This window comes from Harmonia axyridis, chromosome 1 (assembly GCF_914767665.1).
Source record: "Harmonia axyridis chromosome 1, icHarAxyr1.1, whole genome shotgun sequence".
Lineage (NCBI taxonomy): Eukaryota > Metazoa > Arthropoda > Insecta > Coleoptera > Coccinellidae > Harmonia > Harmonia axyridis.
The window spans coordinates 68,896,498-68,919,648 of record NC_059501.1 but is presented as its reverse complement, the minus strand read 5'-3'; the positions used below and the strand labels follow the sequence as shown (position 1 = coordinate 68,919,648).

Below are 23,151 nucleotides of genomic sequence, written 5' to 3'. Positions count from 1 at the left end.
GTGAGAATAAATCACCCAGGATGCAGAGTTTATTGTAACAAACACAGTTGAAATAACTAACGATCTAAGTTGAAATGATAATAGAGCCAGAGTACCTTGGTATCTGCTCTGTACATTGGGTTCGACCAGAGAAACGCATGCGCGTGATCGATTCTGACAATTATGGCATGATATGCTTAGGATTTTATCGTCTAAGTATTACATGGGCTTAGTATTAAATTATGAATTCCTAACATATAAAATATGATCGAGTGTCTTCCTATGATAATTTGTGATACTCAGATAATTAAGATATTCGGTGGTCACCAAGGTCTCCGGATTTAACACCGTTAGATTTTTTCCTTTGGTCATATTTAAAAAACAACATTTATCAATTTGGAAATTTTTAAATGTTGAGAAAATCTAACTTTGTTAAATCTGGAAACCTTGTTGGCCACCGAATATTTCAACTCAAAATTATTATAAATAGACACTTGGTTCATTTTCGTATGAAACTGAAACATTCGATGATTCTTCCATTTATATAAGTATCTATCACTTTATTTATATTCGAAAAAGTAAAAATTAAACAATTTCATTTGATATAGAAATTTTTATGATTTACATTTGAAAAACACTAATTTGTATTAACACTTCAAAACTAATTGAAATAAAAAACAAAAATTATGATAATTTTTTTTTAATTTTCTTCACGAATTTTCTTTGATTCAAGTTAGGCTATCAGAATGATTGTCATAGATTCAACAAAAATTTTCACCTCGATAATATTGGCAGTTTTTAAATGAACAAAGACAAAATTTCGAACTTCCATATTTAGGGAACCTCTTTTCGGATTTTGCCACTGGTTGAAGAACTTAACTGCGACATTCTAGATCTGGAGCTTCTCTGCAACATTCAAATTACTAAGTCGAAAATTATCGTTTATACTGCCGCACGGACAGAAATATCTAATTTCTATTTACCTAATTTGTTCCTACTTCCCAACCATCTCTGGTTCGTAAATTATATCAGAGTATTTTGATTGCATACACAACGTAAATCAATTTCATTTATTATAAATCTGAAGAGCATTATGCTCTTACAACGTTTAACGTTCCCAAGGCATTTTAGTGTCTGAAGTAGGCTTATAGTTAATTTATTAATGAAGAAACATCCAAATCTATTCAAAAACACCCTCGTATTTGTCGCACAGTTTTCGTGTAAAAGAAATTCAAACAATAAATATTTACATAGCCTTCAATTATGTAGGGAGGGAAAAATAATAGACTTCACAATAGAAAATCCACACATCACTTATATATAATGAGCGTACAAACAAAGACTACCTCAATTTTCCGATGTTTATTGTTTTCATCATAACACCGAGGAAATGTATTTTCATGTATTCTAGTTCATTATTTTCAATTATAAACCTATGGAATCGGTCAAAGAAAAGTGAGTGTTTTTAAGTAAACATTAATAATGTATGATGAAACTATTGATAAAGCTATTGCACAAATAGTGTAGGATTTATTGCCCCAAAAAGAGATCATAAAAGAATTTGGTGATTGCGATCTCTGATAAAGGAAATAAATGAAATTCAAAGCGGGAGGGGGTTAGAATATTCTGCGAGAAGCCGAACCATAAAAAAAAAATTACAATAGTCTAAAAAGTAAAATGTTTGAGTTTATTATCATTTTTAAAAATTTCATGGTTCTGGGAAAAGAGAAAACAGAACAAAGACATTTTATATGAGTTATATAAATATCAAATGCTTCACGCAGCCAGTAGATAAAAACACTTTTCGAGGGTAGCTAAAAGAAATAGCTGAATTTTTCACTCAAAGGTGTAGTGAACTGACTTCACTCCCAGTTGAAAATGAATAAAATTACTCAGTATACAAGGTGTTTCAAGTTCGACTATCTATAAGACGTTTCTGGAGAACGGGGCCTATTTGAAATCTAAATATTCTGAATAGGATATTGTTCATGATTCTCTATTCAACTGGAATATTTTCAAAGCTCCGGCTCCAGTTATAGAGGGTGTTTTTTTTAGAGCTATAGAACTTTAAATTGCAATAAAACAACGATGGATTATTCGATTGACATGAATTTTATTTATCCGCAAGATAATCTTGTGGTATTACATTTCAAATATGGTTTCTGGCATATGACCGCCACGGCTGCCTCGGATGTAGTCCAATCTGGACGTCCAATTTTCGATGACTTTTTCCAACATTTGTGGCCGTATATCGGCAACAACACGGCGAATGTTGTCTTACAAATGGTCAAAGGTTTGTGGCTTATCCGCATAGACCAATGACCTTTCATAGCCCCACTGAAAGTAGTCTAGCGGTGTTAAATCACAAGATCTTGGAGGCCAATTCACAGGTCCAAAACGTGAAATTAGGCGGTCACCAAACTTGTCTTTTAATAAATCGATTGTCACACGAGCTGTGTGACATGTTGCGCCGTCTTGTTGGAACCACAGCTCCTGGACATCATGGTTGTTCAATTTAGGAATGAAAAAGTTAGTAATCATGGCTCTATACCGATCACCATTGACTGTAAGGTTCTGGCCATCATCGTTTTCGAAGAAGTACGGACCAATGATTCCATCAGCCCATAAAGCGCATCAAAGAGTCAGTTTTTCTGGATGTAACGGTGTTTCGACATACACTTGAGGATTAGCTTCACTCCAAATGCGGCAGTTTTGTTTGTTGACGTAGCCATTCAACCAGAAGTGCGCTTCATCGCTAAACAAAATTCGCTTATGGAAATCGGGAACAACGGCAATCTCATTTTGGGCCCATTCGACGAATCTACGCCTTACTTGATGATCGTTTGGCTATTCATGATGAATTGCCAAACCAAACTGAGAATAAATCACTTGAGAGCTGTTAAATCGGTCGCCATCTTGAACAGTAATGCCAACTTAAAGTTATATACTCAAAAAAAAAACACCCGTTAACAGAAAAGAATATTATTTTTTTCAAAAAACCTTGGTTTTCATTTTATTTCTTAGATATCATAAACATTTCCATTCTAAATTACTCCGTCTTCAAATTCTTGCATTAATTTTAATACGAATATCATATTCGAATTTTCAGATTTCAAACAGACACTGTTCTCCAGAAACGTCTAATATTCAGTCGAATTTGACTGTATAAGTGTTCAGCGAAAATAAGTTTTTTAATTCATAAAACTTTTTTCGAAGTTTTGGATATTCTATAACATATGAAACGACAAACCATAGAGTATAATTTTCAGTTCAACTTGTCGAATTATTTTCAGAAAAATTGTATATTGACTTCACCAAAAAAAAATTTCATTTTGTTAATGCTCCTGCTATATCTAGGAAATCTCGTTTTCTCCCAGTAGAGGCCCTTTCGATACACAACGCCAATTCGATTAAAGTAATCCGAAAAAGACTCTGTACGAAACCCGTAGAAGGATCGAAGTTAAACCTCCTCCTCAGATTGTCGCTCGAATATGTTGTTTCCAATTAACCCAGCAAGTTCTTGAATAAATTCTTCCAGAGCCGAGGTTTTTTCAGTCTCCGAATCAGATTGGAAGAGATTGTGAAAACATCGGGAAAAATCCGGGATGATTAATGAAAAACATCCTTGTTTTGATATAATAACTTTTCCGTTTATCGGAGGAAGTCAATAGCTAGGGAATTGGCAGCATTGTACGGTGCGATAAGGCGTAACAGGATTCACGATGTTATCGATGGAAAAGAGGATATTCCAACGTAATAGATAGCTCATATCGAATTTCTATTTCCTCGCTGTTATTCCTAAAATATTCCATGCTTTTTCTCGTTTTTTATCATCTCTATTGAGTTAAAGTTCAAGTTCATTTCGCTATGGAACTATGTCTGATCAATAACCTCCTAATTCGATCTATACCAAATTTGAAACATTTGTGGAAATTAAAAATAAGGAAACTTGGGAGCTTTTGAGCGCTTCTTCATTCATGGCCGATAACACCCTTGGAAGGAACACGACTATATACAGGGTGCGGCAGAGCCGATTTATGAGTTTCAAAGGGCTAAAATAAAAAAATGGTGAAAGTTGAAGAAGAACTGTTTTATTTATTGTAATCAGTAGGGAATACAGTTTTTGTACTCAAGTTTTGCAAACGATATCACCAAGATGAAAGCCTTCAGCAGCCATACACAGATGAAGTCAGTTTTGGACCACTTTTGACAATTATGCCTCGAATTCCTTCTTTAAATTGCCACTAATAAATTCCTTGTACCTTCAGGGTTTCAAAGTTACAAAGTGTATTGATGGCGCCTTAACATTATACAGAGAATAAAAGCGGGATCCTACATCAATATTATGATTGGTTTATTAATTGAAAGTATTTCCAAGGCTAAATAGAAAGATTCGACATCTGCGTGATCGTTAAAGTAAACTTGGAAAGTTTTAATAGGCGTTCTCCAGCCATTTTTGAGGGTGTACCCTATCTCTGAGGATTGCGGTCAATGGTTGAATCTTCATTTTGGTTACTCAGTGATCTCTGCCAAATACACCTTCCCTCTCCATCGTGGAGGGGTGACTCTGCCGTTAGCCGTAGTTTGGTGGTTTATATGTACCCAACTCACCGGTGCTCCATTAGTGTGTGACGCGAAGCCCATAACGCCATCTCGCAGGCATGCACAGACACAGAAATCGAAATAGAAAAATTTTAAAAACAATTTTTCTAATGATTCGAAATATAAATTTAGCCAACTCAATATATTTTCAGACTCAGAAACTCGGAAACATATAGCACTGATCCATAATTTTTGCACATGAAGTTCTGTCTCCCCGTTTCCATGATTTTTATAAATTTTTTATGTACAAAAAATATGGATGACTACTCACCTAAAAAAATTTCAAAAATTCAATTTGAGCGAAATTCTTTTATACATCAAGATTTTTATTAACGAATTGAGAAATTCTCTGAGAAATCATAGAATCCATCAAAAATTGATCAAATAACCGAAATTTTTCTTTCATCTTTGAATGAATCCTTTCTCGTCGTTAAGGATAAATATCTTATCGATTCATTTCATGAAACACAAAGTATTGAAATTAATGAATATTTGTTCCTGTAAGCTCTGAATGTAATATTCTCATTCCTCAAGCTCGAAAGTTCTCCTTTCTTAACAAATGTAACAAATTGTATAAATTTTTTCATTCTAAGTAATTAAATTCCTCTAGCTAATGGCTCCACACAGACCAGATTCTATGGCTTTTTTCGATACAGTTCTTGTGTACCTACCATTTACGAGAAGTAATTTCAAAGCAAAAACAATGCTGGTGATTGTCTATTCTCATCGCAGCCATCGTTAAGTTTTAGATCTACCGATTTTCCTTTAATGCAAATCCCCAATGTTACATCCAAAATCTCACATTAAGGCAGGGCCGGTGCGAGTAATTTTGGCGCAAAGAATTTTTTGGCGCACCTGCTGAAAAACTAACAATAACAAAATAATTTCTTTTTTTTGCAGGTACCAAATGTTGTTCCTGATTCTAACATATGTAATTCCTTTTATCCTTATGACATATTGTTACACCATGATGGGAAAGGTACTGTGGGGGTCAGCTTCAATAGGAGAGATGACGCAAAGACATAAAGATTCTATCAGATCTAAAAGAAAAGTAAGTATTTATATCATAACAATGTAACTGAACACAAAACATTCAATCTTTAAAGATCAAGTACTATTTCAAACAAAATGAGTAAAGCGCTAGCGTGAATCAATCAATCAATCAATCAATGTTATTTATTTTACCAAATTTAGTACAATAATTTTCAAGAAATACTGTCAATTGAACCAATGGTTTGTGCCTGACAGTAACAATCTTTATATCTAAACAGTTTCAAAATCAACAAATATACATGAACCCATTTTAGTATTTTCATTTCACTAGCTTATAATTATTATATACACATATTCTCTTATTTATTATTTCTTTTTTTTATTATTTTCTCCCCATTTTATTGATTCCCCCCTATTTTTGTTCTTCCCCTTATGGACAGAGTTGAATGCAGCACAGTACAACTCAAGAATTAAGAATTGTGCTTTTTATTTTTCTGACAAAATGTCACTTATACGCTTTATCTCCTGAGGTAAGGCGTTGTATAATCGTATACCCACGCGTGAGGCATGTTTTTGAGAAATCGTTTACTGTATTTTCGGCGTTTTCATTTGATTTTGGGATTGACTTCTTGTGCCATAAGTATGCTCATACCTTACATAATCTACACGGTGTTTATATATCATCAACAGAGCATTTTTGTGGAATAATTGTCCAATTGTGTACACTTTAGCTTCATTGAATAGAAAGTGAGAGGAGTATAAACGATCTTTTTTCATTATTATCCTCAGATTGAATTTCTGAGTGGTATCCAAACTTTCGAGATGAATGCCATAAGCTGCACTATACCATATTCCAAAATTGACTGCGCTAACGCAAAATAAATTGTAAATATTGTTCGTTGTGATAATATATTGACTAACAGTTTGAATTTTGGTAATGTACACCTAAGTAATTTTACTATATGTTTAATATGCTCATCCCATCGTAGCAATCGGTCTATGTACACGCCCAAGTATTTTCTCCAATTCTGTGGTTATTCCGTTCATTCTTCCACATCTTGTAGAACAAAATCGTGCGAGAATATATCAGAAACGCACAGTTTTCATGGTTATATTTTATTATTCTGTGTTGGTACTCCGAACTTTCCGCCACGGCATTATCTGTCAATTCATCAATTTGCCTTAAAGAAATCAGTTCTGCCAACCAACATTTTTCAATGCAAAAATTACTAAATTATATTTATGGAAATATTTCAATAATTTCAATGAAAATGCAATGAATTAGAGAAAATAATGTATAATACTCGTACAGAAGGCTCATTCTACCACTCGTTCATTCCAAAACTCGCCACTTCGTGGCTCGTTTTTGAATTTTGAACTCGTGGAAGAATACCAATGCCTTCTGCACTTGTATTATAAATAACTATTATCTTACTGGCTTCTTCGATAAAATTCCGACAATCGCAATTATGGTCACAGTTCTTTTTCTTATGTATTTTAATGGTTTTTATATTTGGATAAGTAGACTCCGTCAACGTAAAAGTGATAAATTTCATTTTCTGAATATTTAAAGTTAACAAAATATTTTCCATTTCCCTACAACTAACTGCCAACCCCTCCTCAGCTGAGGTATCATCGGCATAGGCCACAACCTTGGTATCCGAATCAAATTTAAACGTTAGTATTTCATTGATATATATATATATATATATATTGAAGAACAAGGGTCCCAGGACTGTACCCTGAGGAACACCGTAGTTGATTATCTTTGCATTACTCTTCACATTTTTGACTTTTACTATCTGAGTTCGATCTTTAAAATATGTTCTGATTAGGTCAGCAGCTACACCTCTAACACCGTACTTCTCAAGTTTCTCAAGTAAAATGTCGTGAGAGACCGTATCGAATGCCTTTTCTAAGTCTACAAACATTGCGATTACCTTCTTGTTTCTATCGATAGACTCGTATACAGTTTTTGTGACTTCAAAGATGGCATCACTGGTACTAACTCCAGTCCTGAAACCGAATTGTCTATCTGATAGTATGATATTTTATGTTTATCAAAGAATTCAGTAATCCTTGTTTTGAGACATTTTTCAAAAACCTTAGCTATGATACCTATTACAGATATGGGTCGATAATTTCCGACATCAACCTCAGATCCCTTTTTAAAAATTGGAGAAACAATGCTCTGCTTGAATACTATCGGAAATTCGCCCTTCATCATAGACAAATTCAAGATATATTCTAGGAGTTTCAAAATTTGAGAGGCAATTTGCTTAAGAGTATTTGGCTGAATGGAATCTGGGCCTGGGGCGGCATTGGGTCTGAGCGATTGAATTTGATTAAATATCTCTCTTTCAGTTATTGGCGACAAAAATAATGAATGTTTGACCCTTTTATGTTTGATATTTGAGTATGTTGATTTATCAGATTTTTTAATTTTTTCGGCCATATTTGCTCCAATACCACAAAAATAAGTATTAAAATGGTTTGAAATATCAAAATGGTCAGTAATTTCGTCTCCGTCATTGTCACTTTTTCTATCTTCATTTCTCTTTTACTTTCTCTACCTGTTGCCTGATTCACAATCCGCCACAATTTTCCGACATTGTTAAAACTTTCATCTAATTGGCTCTTATAATAAAAATTTTTTGCATTTTTAACCAACACATTCAACATATTTCTATATTTCCTCAATTTCACCTTCAGTTCCAGATTGTTAATATCCCTACTATATTCTTGATACATTTTTTCACGTTTTCTTATCGAGACTACAAGACCGAAAGACATCCAGGGTTTAAGTGACCTAAGTGTTTTTTTTATCGTGACTTTTTTTGTAATTGTGGAATCATTTATATGTTTCAATAAGATCGACAAGCAAATCTCCGTTGAATCATTAACTGACTCATTTTTATGTAAACACTCCCAGTTTTGAGAGTTCAGTTTAGAACGCAATGATTCATAATTAATCTTCTTAACAATTTTATGTTCCGGTAAAAGTTCATGCGTGTCCTGCAAATTTTTTGAATATTCTATTATTCTGATAACGCTGTCAATACGGAATTTTGCAAGAAGCTTGAAATTGTTATTTTATTTTCATTCTTATTTCATTTACTTACATTAGGTTTATTTCAGATTTAGGTATGCTGCTTGATTTTTCTATGGTTATGAACAGAAGCTTGAAATTGTTATTCTAAAGATAGACGTAAACTATCATTTTGATCCGATCAGTTATTACGGAAATGTTGGGCTATAGTTTACTAATTTTCTTCTCAAATATTTTATGGTTTTGATGATAAGATCACTTGAAATTTTCATGAAGTTTAAAATTTCTTCCTAAAATCTGAACTACGTCGGTTTTGTGGTACGAAATATTCTATAATTTTTCATCAATATTCTTCTTGAATTTTCTCTGATTCTGGTTGAGGGATTAACAAGAAATTTTCCACAAAAGTGCATATTCTGATTTTCATCGAATCTACGGAACCACTAGTTGGATTATCAATAAATTAACTTTATCGCGAAATTAAATAATCACTTTGACTATTTGATGACATCACTCATAAGGATATTTCAGTAATTACCAAAAACTTGTTGTTACTGCTGAAAATGTTCCCAAATCTGGGATATTTGGGTTTCCCCTACTGTTGCCATTAATTCTCGATATTGCCGCTATGCATTTCGATTCCAATTCAAATTTAATGTCCTATTCCTTTCAAAATAGGTTTGAGTTAGTTACCCGAATAATATGACATGCCAAAACAATGTTACTGCTTTTTGAAATCGAACAAAAAATCAAATAGGAAAATATTTTGTCAAGCAATTGTTTATGTCGATTTTATGTGGAAGTTTGAAAAAATTAGTCTGGCATCTGGCAACGATAATTGTAAAATTTAAAGGCGTCATGACACTGTTAAAGTTGAACAAACTATACCATAAAAGTATGTTTATACATACGGCTCTCAGTGGCAAGATAAATCATCCAAAATAAAAATAACGTACGAGAATAAGTCTCCTCCATCCATATAATATGTATCATATTTCATATGAAAACGAGTTGAGACATTAATATGTTTTTCTATTCCAAGAAGAGAAATGCTTTCAGTACCACATTTATGAATCGTTTAAAATTCATAGAATGGACAAAATGCAGAAGGTTTTCACGGCAGGATTTTTCAACAATGTTAGATAATTCAGGGCTTTCAAGTTGTGGTGTTGTCGGTTTTTCTCTTGACGTTTCACCTATAGCTGCAGTAGACATTTTCAGAGGTTTTTAATAGATTGTAACTTTATATTCAGTAGTAACATCTCGAGTGCTTGCCAAATACTCGAATATTTTCCAGACTGCATGAAATGCAGGAGGGAAAATATTCGATTTGGCAAACAGAAGGGATATATGGAGGATTATTTCCCGAAAAAAAAATTTCACTCAATTTTAATCGTTCAAATACTAACTGTAATTTGAATAGATAAAATCCAGCATTTTTTCGATGTTTTAAAATAATTCAAAAATATTGGTTCTTTGCTAAGTGATTTGTATCATATGGGTTAATATGATTGGTTGAAATTTTTTGAGGTGGATAGTTATTAATATTTGATAGTTACTACAGGCTTGGCATTTTGTTTATTGTTCAACTGTGAAGTTTTCATTTCCATTCATATACCATAGCTTTTCAAAATCGAACACTAAATTCAAAGCAGGAGCGTGAGAATATTTTGACAACCGATTGTTGATATTGATTTTATGGTAAAACCCACAATCTGACGACGATGCTAGAAAACATTTCTTGACGTCATTTCACCACTAAAGAATTGAACAATTGTAATTTACTTTTCATCGACGTAATCTAAAAGGGTTTTTCCTACTCTGTGGTGGGAACCTACTAATTTATTATCGGTTGATAACGACAATAACCGGTACCTCTACTTTCCCCTAACGATAGTTACTATGGTGAAGGTGAATGAGAAGTTATTGACGTATCAATCCATGAAAATTAGTAAGACCCCACCACTGATCTGATATTAGTGATCCAGTGATGGGATCCCACTAATTTATTATCGATTGATACGTTAATAATCAGTACCATAGAAACTACGGTTAAGGGAAAGTAGGGGTACCGATTATTATAGGATTCTTCTAATTTATTATCGATTGATGCGTCGATAATCAGTACCGCTCACCATAGTAACTAAAGTGAGGGGAAGGGAGGGGTACCGATACCGATTATCAACGTATCAATCGATAATAAATTGATAGGATCCCAACACAGATACGGTAATCACACTTACTGCAATATTTCGAACGAGAAAAAGTAGTGACACCCTGTAGTAATGAATATTCACATTATTTCTGCGAAAGTGATATCGTTGTATTTCACGAATAGAGTAATTTAGGGATAGTTTTGTTTTGTAGAGTTTAATCATCGTGCAATCCATTGTGCTTCAATCTGCTTGTTATACCATGAGTGAGAAGACGAATATATTTTCAACAGCTTAGCCAATTTGAGCAGGTGAATTTGGGGATGGTTTACCCTTTATAGAAACAGCCACCAAGATACTTCCTCTTTTCGGGGAGCCTATGTGACGGATATTGACGACCAACATTGAGATTTTAACTGTATGCACGGAAACTTGAAAAGTCCCTGTAGTTGTTAGAGACAACCACTGACCCAACTTAAATCTCTTTTAGTTAGGACGTTAGCCTTTTACTGATCCATCTCAGTGGTATTTACCTCTGGTGAAGGCAAGAGTCCTACTCTAGCAGATGACAGTATGCCAGTTAAAAGTGTTACTACTGATTGCACTTCCTGAGGAAGTGTTTCTTGTGTTTTCTCTGGGATTGTTTTAACTTAGTCACAAGCCTTCCTCATAAGAAGATTTGATTGATTGTTCACTTTGTTGAAGGTCTTCACACTTCAGTTCAGTTAGAAGGTTTTCATATGATGCCGACAAATCATGGTGCATTTACACCGTTTCCTTGGAAATATTTCATTTTTTGGTTAATAGCCTCGTTCTTCCCCATTCTCCATCCAGCAAACCATAATTGAAGCATTGAGATGCCTTCTTCAGGTACTTGTTTGCCATTACGGGATATCACGGACTAGCAAGAATGGCTATATAGCCAGCATAAATTGCAATAGAGGTTTCATCCGTTTTGGGCGATTCGGATGCATACTAGTATCATGTTAATAAAGGTGACAGTACTCTTGCGACTGAGATAAATCTCTATGAAGACAGTACCCCGTCAAATTTGGCTCTAAATTTTTGAGAACACAGTTGAAGCGGCAGCAAGCAGTTTATATAGCAGTCCTTTGCACCATACTTTATCAAACGCTTTAGCCACTTCCAAGAACACAGCCTCTATTTAGACTACCCTTTAAAAGTGGTTATTTATAGAATGCCTTGCCATTGTGGAAACATTTACAAAAAGAGGCATTCGCGCCCAAGATTAACCACCAATCCCTACCCCACCTCATAAAAAATTATACAGATTTTGGTCAACATCAGTATTAGTTCCGGTGGCAGCTATCCATTGAAAACCTTCCTTTTGATTTTCGGAGCTCTGAATAGCTCATCAACTTCGACATCGGCGCCCAGTTAGCCGGTATTGTTCATGATCTTATACGAGTTTTGTGGGACGTGGTTTTTCTAGATAAAAATTGAGCTAAAAACACCAGATCAAGACAAATTCAGAATACTTTTCACAATTAAGTATTTTCATATTTTACAGGTTGTGAAAATGTTCATTCTTATCGTCTCTATCTTCGGAATATGTTGGCTACCTTACCATAGCTATTTCCTCTACGTCTACTACGATACTAATGTGATCTTCAGCAAATATACACAACATGTCTATCTCGCATTTTACTGGTTGGCTATGTCGACTGCTATGGTGAATCCACTTATCTATTACTTCATGAACGCTAGGTATTTAAGTAAATGGATGATAAAGCGCATTTTTCACTAAATCGCTTATTTCGCAGGTTTAGAAGATATTACAAGATGGCTGTGTGTGGATTTGGCTGTTATGACAAATCTGACGATTTGAACGGAAAGTCAATGAATATATTGAGGAAAAACTCACATTCCTATCAATCAGGTGAGTACCAACCGCATTTTCTGAACCTAAAACTTCCTAATTTGTAATTATACCGTTATGAAATATATGCCCCTAATACCCACCCATGGTTATGTCACATAGGCGTACATCTATGCTTCCGCCGTTTTTTTTCCGAATTTCAATGCTTAATTGTCATACATTTGTGATTCGAAGTATTGTCCATCTCTGGCCAATACTTTCTCCCATCTTTCGGACAGCGTACGAATCCCGCGTTGATAAAACTGGTCATCCTTTGAAGCGATCCACGAATAGATCCAATTTTTTACTTCTTCATCAGACCGGAAGTGCTGGTCAGCCAGATCATGTGCCATTGATCGAAACAAGTCATAGTCCGAGGGAACAACGTCTGGAGAATACGGCGGGTGAGGTAGGAATTCCCATTTCCACGTTTCCATGTGATGTCAAGCTGTAAAATCACTTTCTCATGTCTCTCGTTGTATTGTGGCCGATTTATCTTTCAATACTCGGCTCCAACTCATTAATTGCGTTCGATAACGATCGCCCGTTATTTTTTCAGTCGGCTTTAGCAACTCATAATACACTACGTCGAACTGGTCCCACCAAATACTAAGCATGACCTTGGAACCGTGAATATTCGGTTTGGGCGTCGACGTGGAAGCATGGCCGGGATTTTCTGCGCTTTGGATTATAGTAATGAAGCCATTTTTCGTCTCCAGTCACAATAAGATGCAATCTCTTCCGTATTTGCCTTGTAAGAAGCTGTGCACAGTCAAACAAACGACGTTTAAAATCTCTCATCTTCAACTCGTACTGCACCCAATTTCCTTGTTTCTGAATCAATTCCATGAATTTCAGGCATTTGGTGATGGCTTGTTGTGTCATTTCCAATGAGCCTGCCAATTCTTGTTGCTTTTGACACGAGTCTTGATCAAGTAATGCTTTCAATTCTGCATCTTCAAAAACCTTCTCTCTCCCACCTCCATGCTGGTCTTCGAAGTAAAAATCACTGTTATTGAAGCGTTGAAACCACTCTCGGTGCGTTCTTTCACCAAAAGCGGCCTCACTATAGGTATTTGAGAGCATTTGATGAGCCTCAACCGCATATTTCTTCATTTTAAAGCAGAAAATTAAAACCTCCCGCGAATTATGAGAATTTGGCTCGTATGCTGACAAGTTCAATCGAGAATAACTTTATGGTGCAGGCACAAATTGACTAATATTTCGATGGCTTTATGTTCTCAAATACATAAGCTTATTGTATGACCTCTACGATATATTCATTTCGACTACCATTTAACTCTAGAGCCATCTATTGCAAAACGGCGGAATCTAAGTTGTACACCTAATATAAAGCATAATATACCGAATTGAAAAGCATGTACGTAATCTTGGCCACTCCAATACGTTGATATACTTAGAGAACCAGACATTGCTAGAAAGGTCCAGTAGATATAGAGGTCTGAAATCATTTTTTCTCAAAAAGAGCTGCCTTTTCGATATAATGATTAAAACCACAATCGAAATACATATGTGATCGAAAATGCAGGTCTCAGAAAAATCAGGAACTATATGAAAAGCCCGTGAAGTTTATTTATTTATTATTTATTTATTTAAATTAACGTGTCTCGACAGCTATGGTCATTGAAGTTTAAAATCACGTTTTTCTCAAAAATTATCGAAAAATTTTATCAAGAAAATATCGAACAAACGATATAGAACGGAAAATTCTAGTATTCTCCTGTTCTTATTCACTTGATCTATAGGAACATTTTCACTTATAGATTGAAATACTGGGAGATTTGAAATAAATATAAACATTGCAAATCTGTGTATGAAAATGTTCCTGTGTACGATTTGTACTGAAATACCTGGGAAAAACTTAAAAAAATGATTGAGAGCGTTACATATCTGGGTTTTTGTTTCAATTAATTATTTTTTAGACATATATCCTTTTCTAATTTTCAACGGGGAAAATCAACTGACAACACAGTTCTATTCCCAAGATTTTTCCAATTGACATATGGATCATCAACAAAAAAAAATAAGTAATAACGTCAGAACAAGCAATTATCAATGCTGTTAGTATTGTATCAACATCAAGAAAATCGAGCTTTAGCTGACTCAAGCATTGACACATTCATTCTTGATGACTTGTTGTAAAGTTGCTTACCTGCAGAATATAAATCACTGATTGTAATGATACTAGGTCCCACTATGCAATCAATATTATAAAAAGGAATTATTGCTGGTTCATAATAAAATGAAGGTAATTTATAAAAATATAATATTATAAAAACGCGTAACAAAGCAGTCTAAAAAAATAATTCATGCCTTGAATACTGTATTATTTCACAGCTATGGATACCACATTGAGAAGAAAGAAGACCAATGATGATCCAATCCATCGATGTGTCTCTAATGGCGACAGCCTACTATTGTGTCGACAAGGAACTGTGATTTCTAAAGTGAGGGTGGATTCAAGAAAAAATTCGAAGTGCAAGAGAAAAGCAAAATGGATAGGGAACGATGATGAAGAGAACAAAAATTGTGGACACATGACAGCAGAAGTATAGCATAAGACATTCAATCAACATAATAATTATGTATTTTTCGTTCGAAAGGACTTTTTCCAATCTTTATTTTCTTCAACCGAACTAGCATTTGGATTTCTCATAAATTTTCAAAATTAATACTTGTATAGCGGTCAGAGCATCAAGTGGTTCCAAATTTTTTGATATTCTATAAACATGATTCACCTCCAAAGCTAAGAAGGCCCATTCAATAACGTCAAATATATTCAGATTCGGAAAAAACTAAATACAAAAAGAAACTCTCGTTCCCAAAATCTTAAATTCATTCGCATATTGGAAAATACCATGCAGAACTAAATTCAACTTCAACAATTAAGGTTTTCAAGTTTTTGGAGATGAAATATTCCAAAAAGAAAGAACTAGCAGAGCGAAATAGTGACGAGGATTCAGAAGTTCTTGCTTGTGAACATAAAGATTCTCTTCAATTTAACAATTAATATTTCAAATATATTTAATAATTTTTTTTTTAATATACTCAAAATTTCAATATTCACCAAGATAAGAAAAGTTGTCATAAGAAAATATAATCCAAAAACTTTATGAAAATCTCTTTTCACTAAGAATCTAGGAGATTTATTTAATTTTCGTGAGATATCATATTTCCGAGATTTCTTCAATTATGTTGAAGATGCAAACGCTGTTTTGAAGAAGACACTATAGATACCCTAGAGAATCCATATACGTATGTTGACATTTCATCTAATGAGACAAATAAAAATCAAAATGTTAAATCTCAGTAAGAATTATAAAAATCGAAAAATATATACAAAGCATAATTAGGAAATGTATGTTCAGGTATTTTTATAATGATAGTGGAAGAATTGTTGTGGCTTGAATAAATACATCGCATATTTTGTATTAGTAATATAAATACCCCAAAAAATATTTCATGAAATGAAGATACCCATTTATATGTACAAATTGGTCAATTCTCTGTGGGTTGATTTTGACCTCCCCATGATGTTATATCTTCATTAATATGTAATTATTGGAATTCATATTGAGTCTATATCTATTTTAGTTTATGTTATTCTGTAGGAATTGATTAGGTAACGAGTTAAGAAATAATTCAATATCTTGCAGTTGTGAAATATCAAATACCAAAAATCGATTTTAAAAGAAAACCTATTGTGATATTTTTATAACATAATGTAAAAAGACTTGTGAATTCTGTTGAACATATGTGATTATGATTGTGACGAAGTTTTAAAATAACCTAATGAATTACAGTTATTTGTCTGAGTATTTTATTACTTGTGCTTATTGTCCCAATATCATTACAAAAAAAAAAATTAATAACCCCCATGTTCAATTTTATCAAGAGTAGTATATTCCTTTGAAGAATTTCGTAATAAGTTGCAACAAATTTTCGTGATTTTTCTGTTTATGGAATTTTTTTTTTATAAGTCCTTAATATTTCAATTCGAAAATTCATTATTCAAAATTCGGATTCTCAGATTTTATACGGAATTACACCAAAAAGGATTTTAAATGTTTAAATAGAAAGATAAACGGGCAGATTATGTATTTTGGTATTTCTGGAATGATTGAACAATGAATATTTTAATAATGATGGAGTAAATAATTGTTTACCCAACTCCTTCCTCGAAAAATATAATCGAATTCGAATCAAAAACTCTGCAAATTCTACAATATGGTTCAGAAAAAATATAAAACTATCAACGAAAGATTCGAACCATAATATGGATGTTAATATTTTCAAAATATCAATACTCCAGAGTTATGAGTACGAAAACATTGCAATGAAAAATATTGCATTCAGTTTAACCGAAGCAATATACAGGGTGTCCCGTAAAGACCACGTCAAACCTAAGGAGAATGTAGATCAAAGGATAACCCAACTGCTATGACAAAATTTCCATTATAAAAGTCTTACCGTTTTCGAGATATTTTTTTTTGAAAACAATGAATTTTTGCCCCTTTCAATAGTTTTGTCTTTACTGTTGGTACAATTTTACACCTTTCTGGTTTATTTTTTCAGTAAAATATTGCTGAAGAATGATTTCAACGTTTACATTGAAAACATTCTAAACATTTTAAAGGGGGGCTGTGAGAAATATTTTTATTGAAAATTTTGGTAGTGGATTTTCTTCAAATGTACCGAGCTACTGCTGCACATACACCAATAAATTGTTTATTTTATAGTGATTTCAAAAAGGTATCACACAAGTCATTTGTTATTCAAAGAAAAAAGATATGGCTGTTTTTATCCAATTAGGTACGTTTCTGACAAAATCAAGTTTGTCAATTCTGTTGAGAAATCTTCGATGTTGCATTACCTAGTGAACAATGGCAATTGTTTACGTGCGCAAATATTACTAGCATAATTATTCACCTCAACGAAAATTATTACTCACATACGAGGTGCAGCGGTACACCGGCCATTATTATCATTAAAAAAAAAATTTTTTTAAAACGGTAAGGCTTTTATAATGGGAATTTTGTGATAGATGGTTAGTTATCCTTTGATCCACATTCCCCCTGGGTTTGACGTGGTCTTTACGGGACACCCTGTATGTATTGATTTGGAAATTCACAACTATACAAAAAGTTCCTTAATGATACGACGTATTACGTCAATATTTAAGGGCTTGGAGCCATTTTACCGTAATGACTTTTGAGATACAGGGTGATGAAGTAATCAGGAAAAAAATATTTTTTTCCGCAATAATACTATTGCCGATATATTGGTACACGTTTTCACTGCATCAAGATACATTTTGGTGTACAATCAATTTTATTATATTCACCTGTGGTGTCTGTACTTAATATTGGTTTCGCATTGAATGTTTTTGGAGAAGAAAATAGTGGGACACAGCTTCTTCTCAAATTAAAAATGATTTTTGAAATTGATTTCATCTCTGAATTTTAATTTGTCCCGCACATGGATTTCACTCGAAAAATAAAAATCGTTTTACTGAAGGACAAATTGTTTGAAGTGTCATGTGACCATTTCGTGGAAATTGCTTGCGTTTCTTTTGAAATTAAAATAAGAACTCAAATTGGTTCAAAAACGAATGATAATTCTACAAATTCATTTTCGTCGTTAGATTTCTCAATTGAAAAATTTTAATTGCTTCATCAAGACCGTAGTTAGAAAAATATTGCGGAGTGTGCGATTATAAAAAATTTACAAAAAAATATAAAAAGTTGAGACTATTTTCGGTGAAATTAGAGTCCTGTATTTCTGAAATAAATTCGATTTATGGCTACGGCCTTTTACTTCCTATCGATTTCCATACAAAAATCAACTCATGACACTTTTAGCAATGTTCGTCCCTGGAGTAAAACGATTTTTACTTTCTTAGCGAAAACCATGAGTTGAACTAAGTAGATTAAAAATTCTGTTTAAAAAATTTTCAAAAATAATTTCTAAATTTGCAAAAGGTGTCTTGTTATATTCCTTTTCTACAAGTATATTCAATGAAAACCCATACAGACGCCACTGGAAACTTAACCACCCTGTATCCTTTTCCTCAAAAGTTTACGACATAGGTTCATATGATGTTTTTTTTCTTGAAGTGGCTCCAAGGAAGAAGAGATTATCATTAAGGAGCACCCTGTATTTTGTAGAGTTTCTGAAAAATTTTCTGTATACTTTATCATTTCCTCTTTCGACGCAAAATATATCGTGAAAAACAAATAGTCCCACGTCTGTGAATACAACGAAAAAATCCCCACACTGTGTCCATCTACAACAAAAACTATCAACCTGCGTTACAGGTTGCTGCTCTCCAATTCATCGTTGGTGCTGCCATCTATTTTTTGTTTATATTACGTCTACAATTGGGACATGAATATAGGCTGAACTTGACAGAATCTGACGTGATAAAAGCTCACAGTTCAATTTATAACATCCTGACGACATGACAGCGTTTGACGTTAAAAACCTGTGATTTATTTTCGAAAAGTTCATTCAACCAAATGTGAAATATCTGATATAGAGCTTTCGCAGAACGATCCCAAACATCCGTTCGTTGTTTCATACCGCCTGAGGCATTATCAGAGTCGGCATTCGAGAAAGTAGTTAGATATCGAAGCCAACTATGATTTGTGATAGTGATGTCAATTCTTCGCCGAAATTAAACAGCACAGTTTCTGTTAACAGTGACAAGTTCAACACTATCGATAAAAGGTCCTGTACTAGACCGACGGCAAGGGTAAATATATTATGAAATGGTGTTGCATGCATTTGTCATCCTGTTATCCGGCTTATGGTCCTTCGCGTCGGATCGAATCAATAAGTTCTCAACAAGTTGAGATTTACCCAAGATCGGAAATGCATGGAATGTAAACATTGTTTTATGCGTAGAGAGAATTATCTACGATGTTTACTTACTCCAGTATGAAGGACATCGTGAATATATGTATTGGCGAGGGTTAACCACAGTTTATTCCTATATAGGAAGTTTTTATAATGTAAACAAGAAGCAGAAAATTTCGAATAATTCATTGTAACCTTCGGTTTCAGTTATAAGTATTACAAGATTTTTGAACTTGGATATATTATCTGCAAAGGAGTCCAAGTTCTCTTGAATTACAATTTTGTTATTTTTAATCACAAAATACCTCTTAACCTCTCAATTTCCTTTACTATTCAAAAAACGTGGATTTGGTTAGAATTATCACCAAAAGTTTCTATAAGCTTCAAACGTAATTAATTTTGATAATGCGGGAATCAAAATTTCAAAATGTAGGTAGGCAATATGTGTGCATCACAAACAGTGATGACGCTGGGGGGTCCAGGGGGGCCCACCCCCCCCTTAAAATTCTGCCCGCCTCTAAAATTTGACATGCTAAGGCTAAAATAATCAAAAGATTAGCTGAACTATAATTTCGCTTCACTTTGGCTCCCCAAAAAAAATCCGGCTCCCCCTGTTTTTGAGAGCTGGCGTCGCCACTGATCTCAAAGCGACGGTGACAAATTTAAATACCTGTTGACGAATCTAACAAGAAAACGTGAGCAACAACAAGAAAATATATTTGTGCTGTGAAACACATTTTCTAACATTTTATTTGGAATCAGTTTTCTCGAATATCTGACAATTTTGTTTGGTAAGAAAGTGATGATTATTTTTCTTCATTCGTTTTATTGAAGCAAAATGTTTGTATACTGCGTTGATATTATTCTAAAAACATGGAAAAATTAGTTCCTAGAACTATACAGGATGTTCCGGAATTACGACACATAATATCAAGGGGTTATTTTTGACTTATTCCAAGTAAAAAGTTGAATGTAGGTTCGCAAATGCTTTCTTGTCGAAATACAGGGTGAAAATCACAGAATATAACAAAATGAGCTATGACAGTTGAAGAATAAAAAAAACAAATGTGAATTCAGAAACGTGGAAATGATATTCAATACAACAGATAATTAATGAAATTTCTTCAAGTTTCTGAAAGGAAACTAGTAATCAAGCAGAAAAATTTGGGGACGATTCTTCACAAAACAATATTCAAACTTTCAGAATTTTTGTTATATTTTTCCAAAAAAATGGAATACAGGCTGCTACCAACATGAAATTCAAGGCCCACTATATTACACATATTACTCGTATTATGAAATTGAAAACGTGTGATGGTTTGATGGTACTCGGTTTGAACATAACGTTTTCCATAATTATTAGAACACGGTCTAATGCTCGCAAGCATTCATGGTTCACGTGTACGCTGTTTTAGTCTTGAATCATCGTAATCATAATGCGTTATTTTACTTTTCTTGAACATGTATTGCTTTCAATTCTGCCGAAGGTAGACCAAGCATCGCGATCACTTCTGGAATAAAAAGTTTTGGTCACCGTTTCCAAAAAGTGCTTCAGACCATCCGGCGAGGCCAGGGGGGGTCAGAGGGGGTCCAGAAACCCCCCAAATTTTTTCAGAAATTTGGGATTCTAATTTCGCTGAGAAAAGTCTCAATTTTTTCTATTTTATTATTGTTTTTTTTTTATTTTTATTGATCACAAACTCCGCAATATTTTTCAAGAGGTTTAACGGACAACCCCCCAAAATTCTACGGCCATACCGAAGATCAATTTCAAATCTCTCGAAATCGAATAAGAATTGTAGAAATATTGTTACAAAAGGATTTGTGAATACAGATCGACAGGTAAAAATCAAAATTATTAAGAATATACCAAAATTCATTTTGCAAACGAATAATCTGCAATCTGAGACCAATTTTTTTTGATCTGATGAGTTAACTCATTTCAAAAATTCTCGAATATTGCATGAAATAAAAAATGTTGGGTAAGCAGAGCAGAATGTGGGTAAAATTGCACTTATGAGACCAATTTTTTTTGATCTGATGAGTTAACTCATTTCAAAAATTCTCGAATATTGCATGAAATAAAAAATGTTGGGTAAGCAGAGCAGAATGTGGGTAAAATTGCACTTATGAGACCAATTTTTTTTGATCTGATGAGTTAACTCATTTCAAAAATTCTCGAATATTGCATGAAATAAAAAATGTTGGGTAAGCAGAGCAGAATGTGGGTAAAATTGCACTTATGAGATTGAAAAAAATTGAAAAATTAAATTGAAGAAGAAATTCTTACCGCTTACTTCTAATTGATTCAGATCAGAATATCAGTTCGATTAAAACAGAAAAAAGTAAATTTTTGTTTATAATTAGCAAATTTTTCATTTCAACTATCACAATATTGCAATCTATTCAGCATTCCAACCACATGGAATTGGTTATAATTAATATGTGGTATGATATTAATTAAGTAGAATATGCATTGAACTACAACGGATTTTTAAAGTTCACCTGTTTATATCGCGGAAATGTAAAGCAGTTTTTTTCACATTCAACGGTATTAATCTCGTTCGTTATTGGTTATTTGAATAAATTCCCTTGAACGATGTTATCGGCAGAATGTTTGCCGTTATTGCTCGAGTTCTTTTTCGTTTCATTTCAATGAGAATGAGTACCCAGTTCATTATTGCTCAACTCTTAAAATTACCCAACCAATCGGAATACGGCACACGACCTTTTTATTTTTAAAATTTGCATTTGCGGAATCGTTTAAACCAGTTGAGTTAATGATATATTGCCAATTAAAGTTCATTCTTCCAATTTTACATGTAATCTAATCTCATAACTTTTATGAGCACGAATTCCAAAATAAACGGCACATTTCAGTTATGAGTGAGTAATGCAAGTATCTTAGTGATGGATGCCATCAATATCAATAAATTCCTAGCAAATTGGGATATCATAGAAGAGAAGTAATTCCAATCTGATAAGAAGTGACAAACTACCTCTCTTAAAATACGCCCATCACGCAGAAATAACGGTAAAAACATGTATAACAGATAGGGGATGGCTTGTTCGAAAATATTGTTCAGGTTCAGAGGTAGTTGTGTCTTGTGAGGGGTGAGAAGTGCAGTGGGGCAAGGTTTTCTGTTACTTCCTAATTCCTACTGGGATCTTGAAGGTTACCAGCGTATAAGGTGTTTATCACGTATTTAGGTGAAGTTATGTACTGTTTTGGTTAGGATTATAAAATTAGTTTAATCTTTTTGTGAATTGGTTGGTACTATTATTTCTTTAACAAATTTTTCAGAATACATACTCAATATTCAAATTTTTTTTACGAATACTCAATTTTATAATTATTTTTTTATTGTAATAAATATAGTTTGGATTATTATTGAAATAAATATAGTTTGGATTCGAGAATTCGTACGAGTAAAATGATAACCTCATTACTTTTCAATTCCAATGACAAAAATTCTGAATGTTGCTCCGAACCGTGCTTTATTTTTTTGTGAAAGCCAACACAAAATTCTTTCTGTAGTTTAGGGACTATTTCCTCACTGGCTGATAAAATTGAGGGGTAAGCTTATTCAACAGATATTCCGAAAAATTGTGTTTCC

The 23,151-nt window shown here is 33.5% G+C and overlaps 2 protein-coding genes across 6 annotated transcripts in view; both read left to right on the top strand.

The window, feature by feature from the left end:
• The window catches only part of LOC123670568 (tachykinin-like peptides receptor 86C), a 132,134-nt gene extending 115,650 nt beyond the window's left edge, over positions 1 to 16,484 (top strand). Inside the window, exons 7-11 of one of the 3 annotated variants that reach the window (XM_045604066.1) lie at positions 5,482 to 5,632; positions 12,308 to 12,504; positions 12,561 to 12,676; positions 14,865 to 14,924; positions 15,014 to 15,148. In XM_045604066.1, coding sequence (XP_045460022.1) covers positions 5,482 to 5,632; positions 12,308 to 12,504; positions 12,561 to 12,676; positions 14,865 to 14,890 — 490 coding nt within the window. In that variant the 3' untranslated portion in view covers positions 14,891 to 14,924; positions 15,014 to 15,148. The other 2 variants (XM_045604064.1, XM_045604065.1) reach the window with 2 other exon arrangements.
• Positions 16,485 to 19,104: 2,620 nt separating this feature from the next.
• The window catches only part of LOC123684734 (coronin-2B-like), a 28,697-nt gene continuing 24,650 nt past the window's right edge, over positions 19,105 to 23,151 (top strand). Inside the window, exon 1 of one of the 3 annotated variants that reach the window (XM_045624138.1) lies at positions 19,105 to 19,430. In XM_045624138.1, coding sequence (XP_045480094.1) covers positions 19,317 to 19,430 — 114 coding nt within the window. In that variant the 5' untranslated portion in view covers positions 19,105 to 19,316. Of the gene's footprint in view, positions 19,431 to 20,203; positions 20,326 to 23,151 lie in introns of those variants that run through there. The other 2 variants (XM_045624145.1, XM_045624164.1) reach the window with 2 other exon arrangements.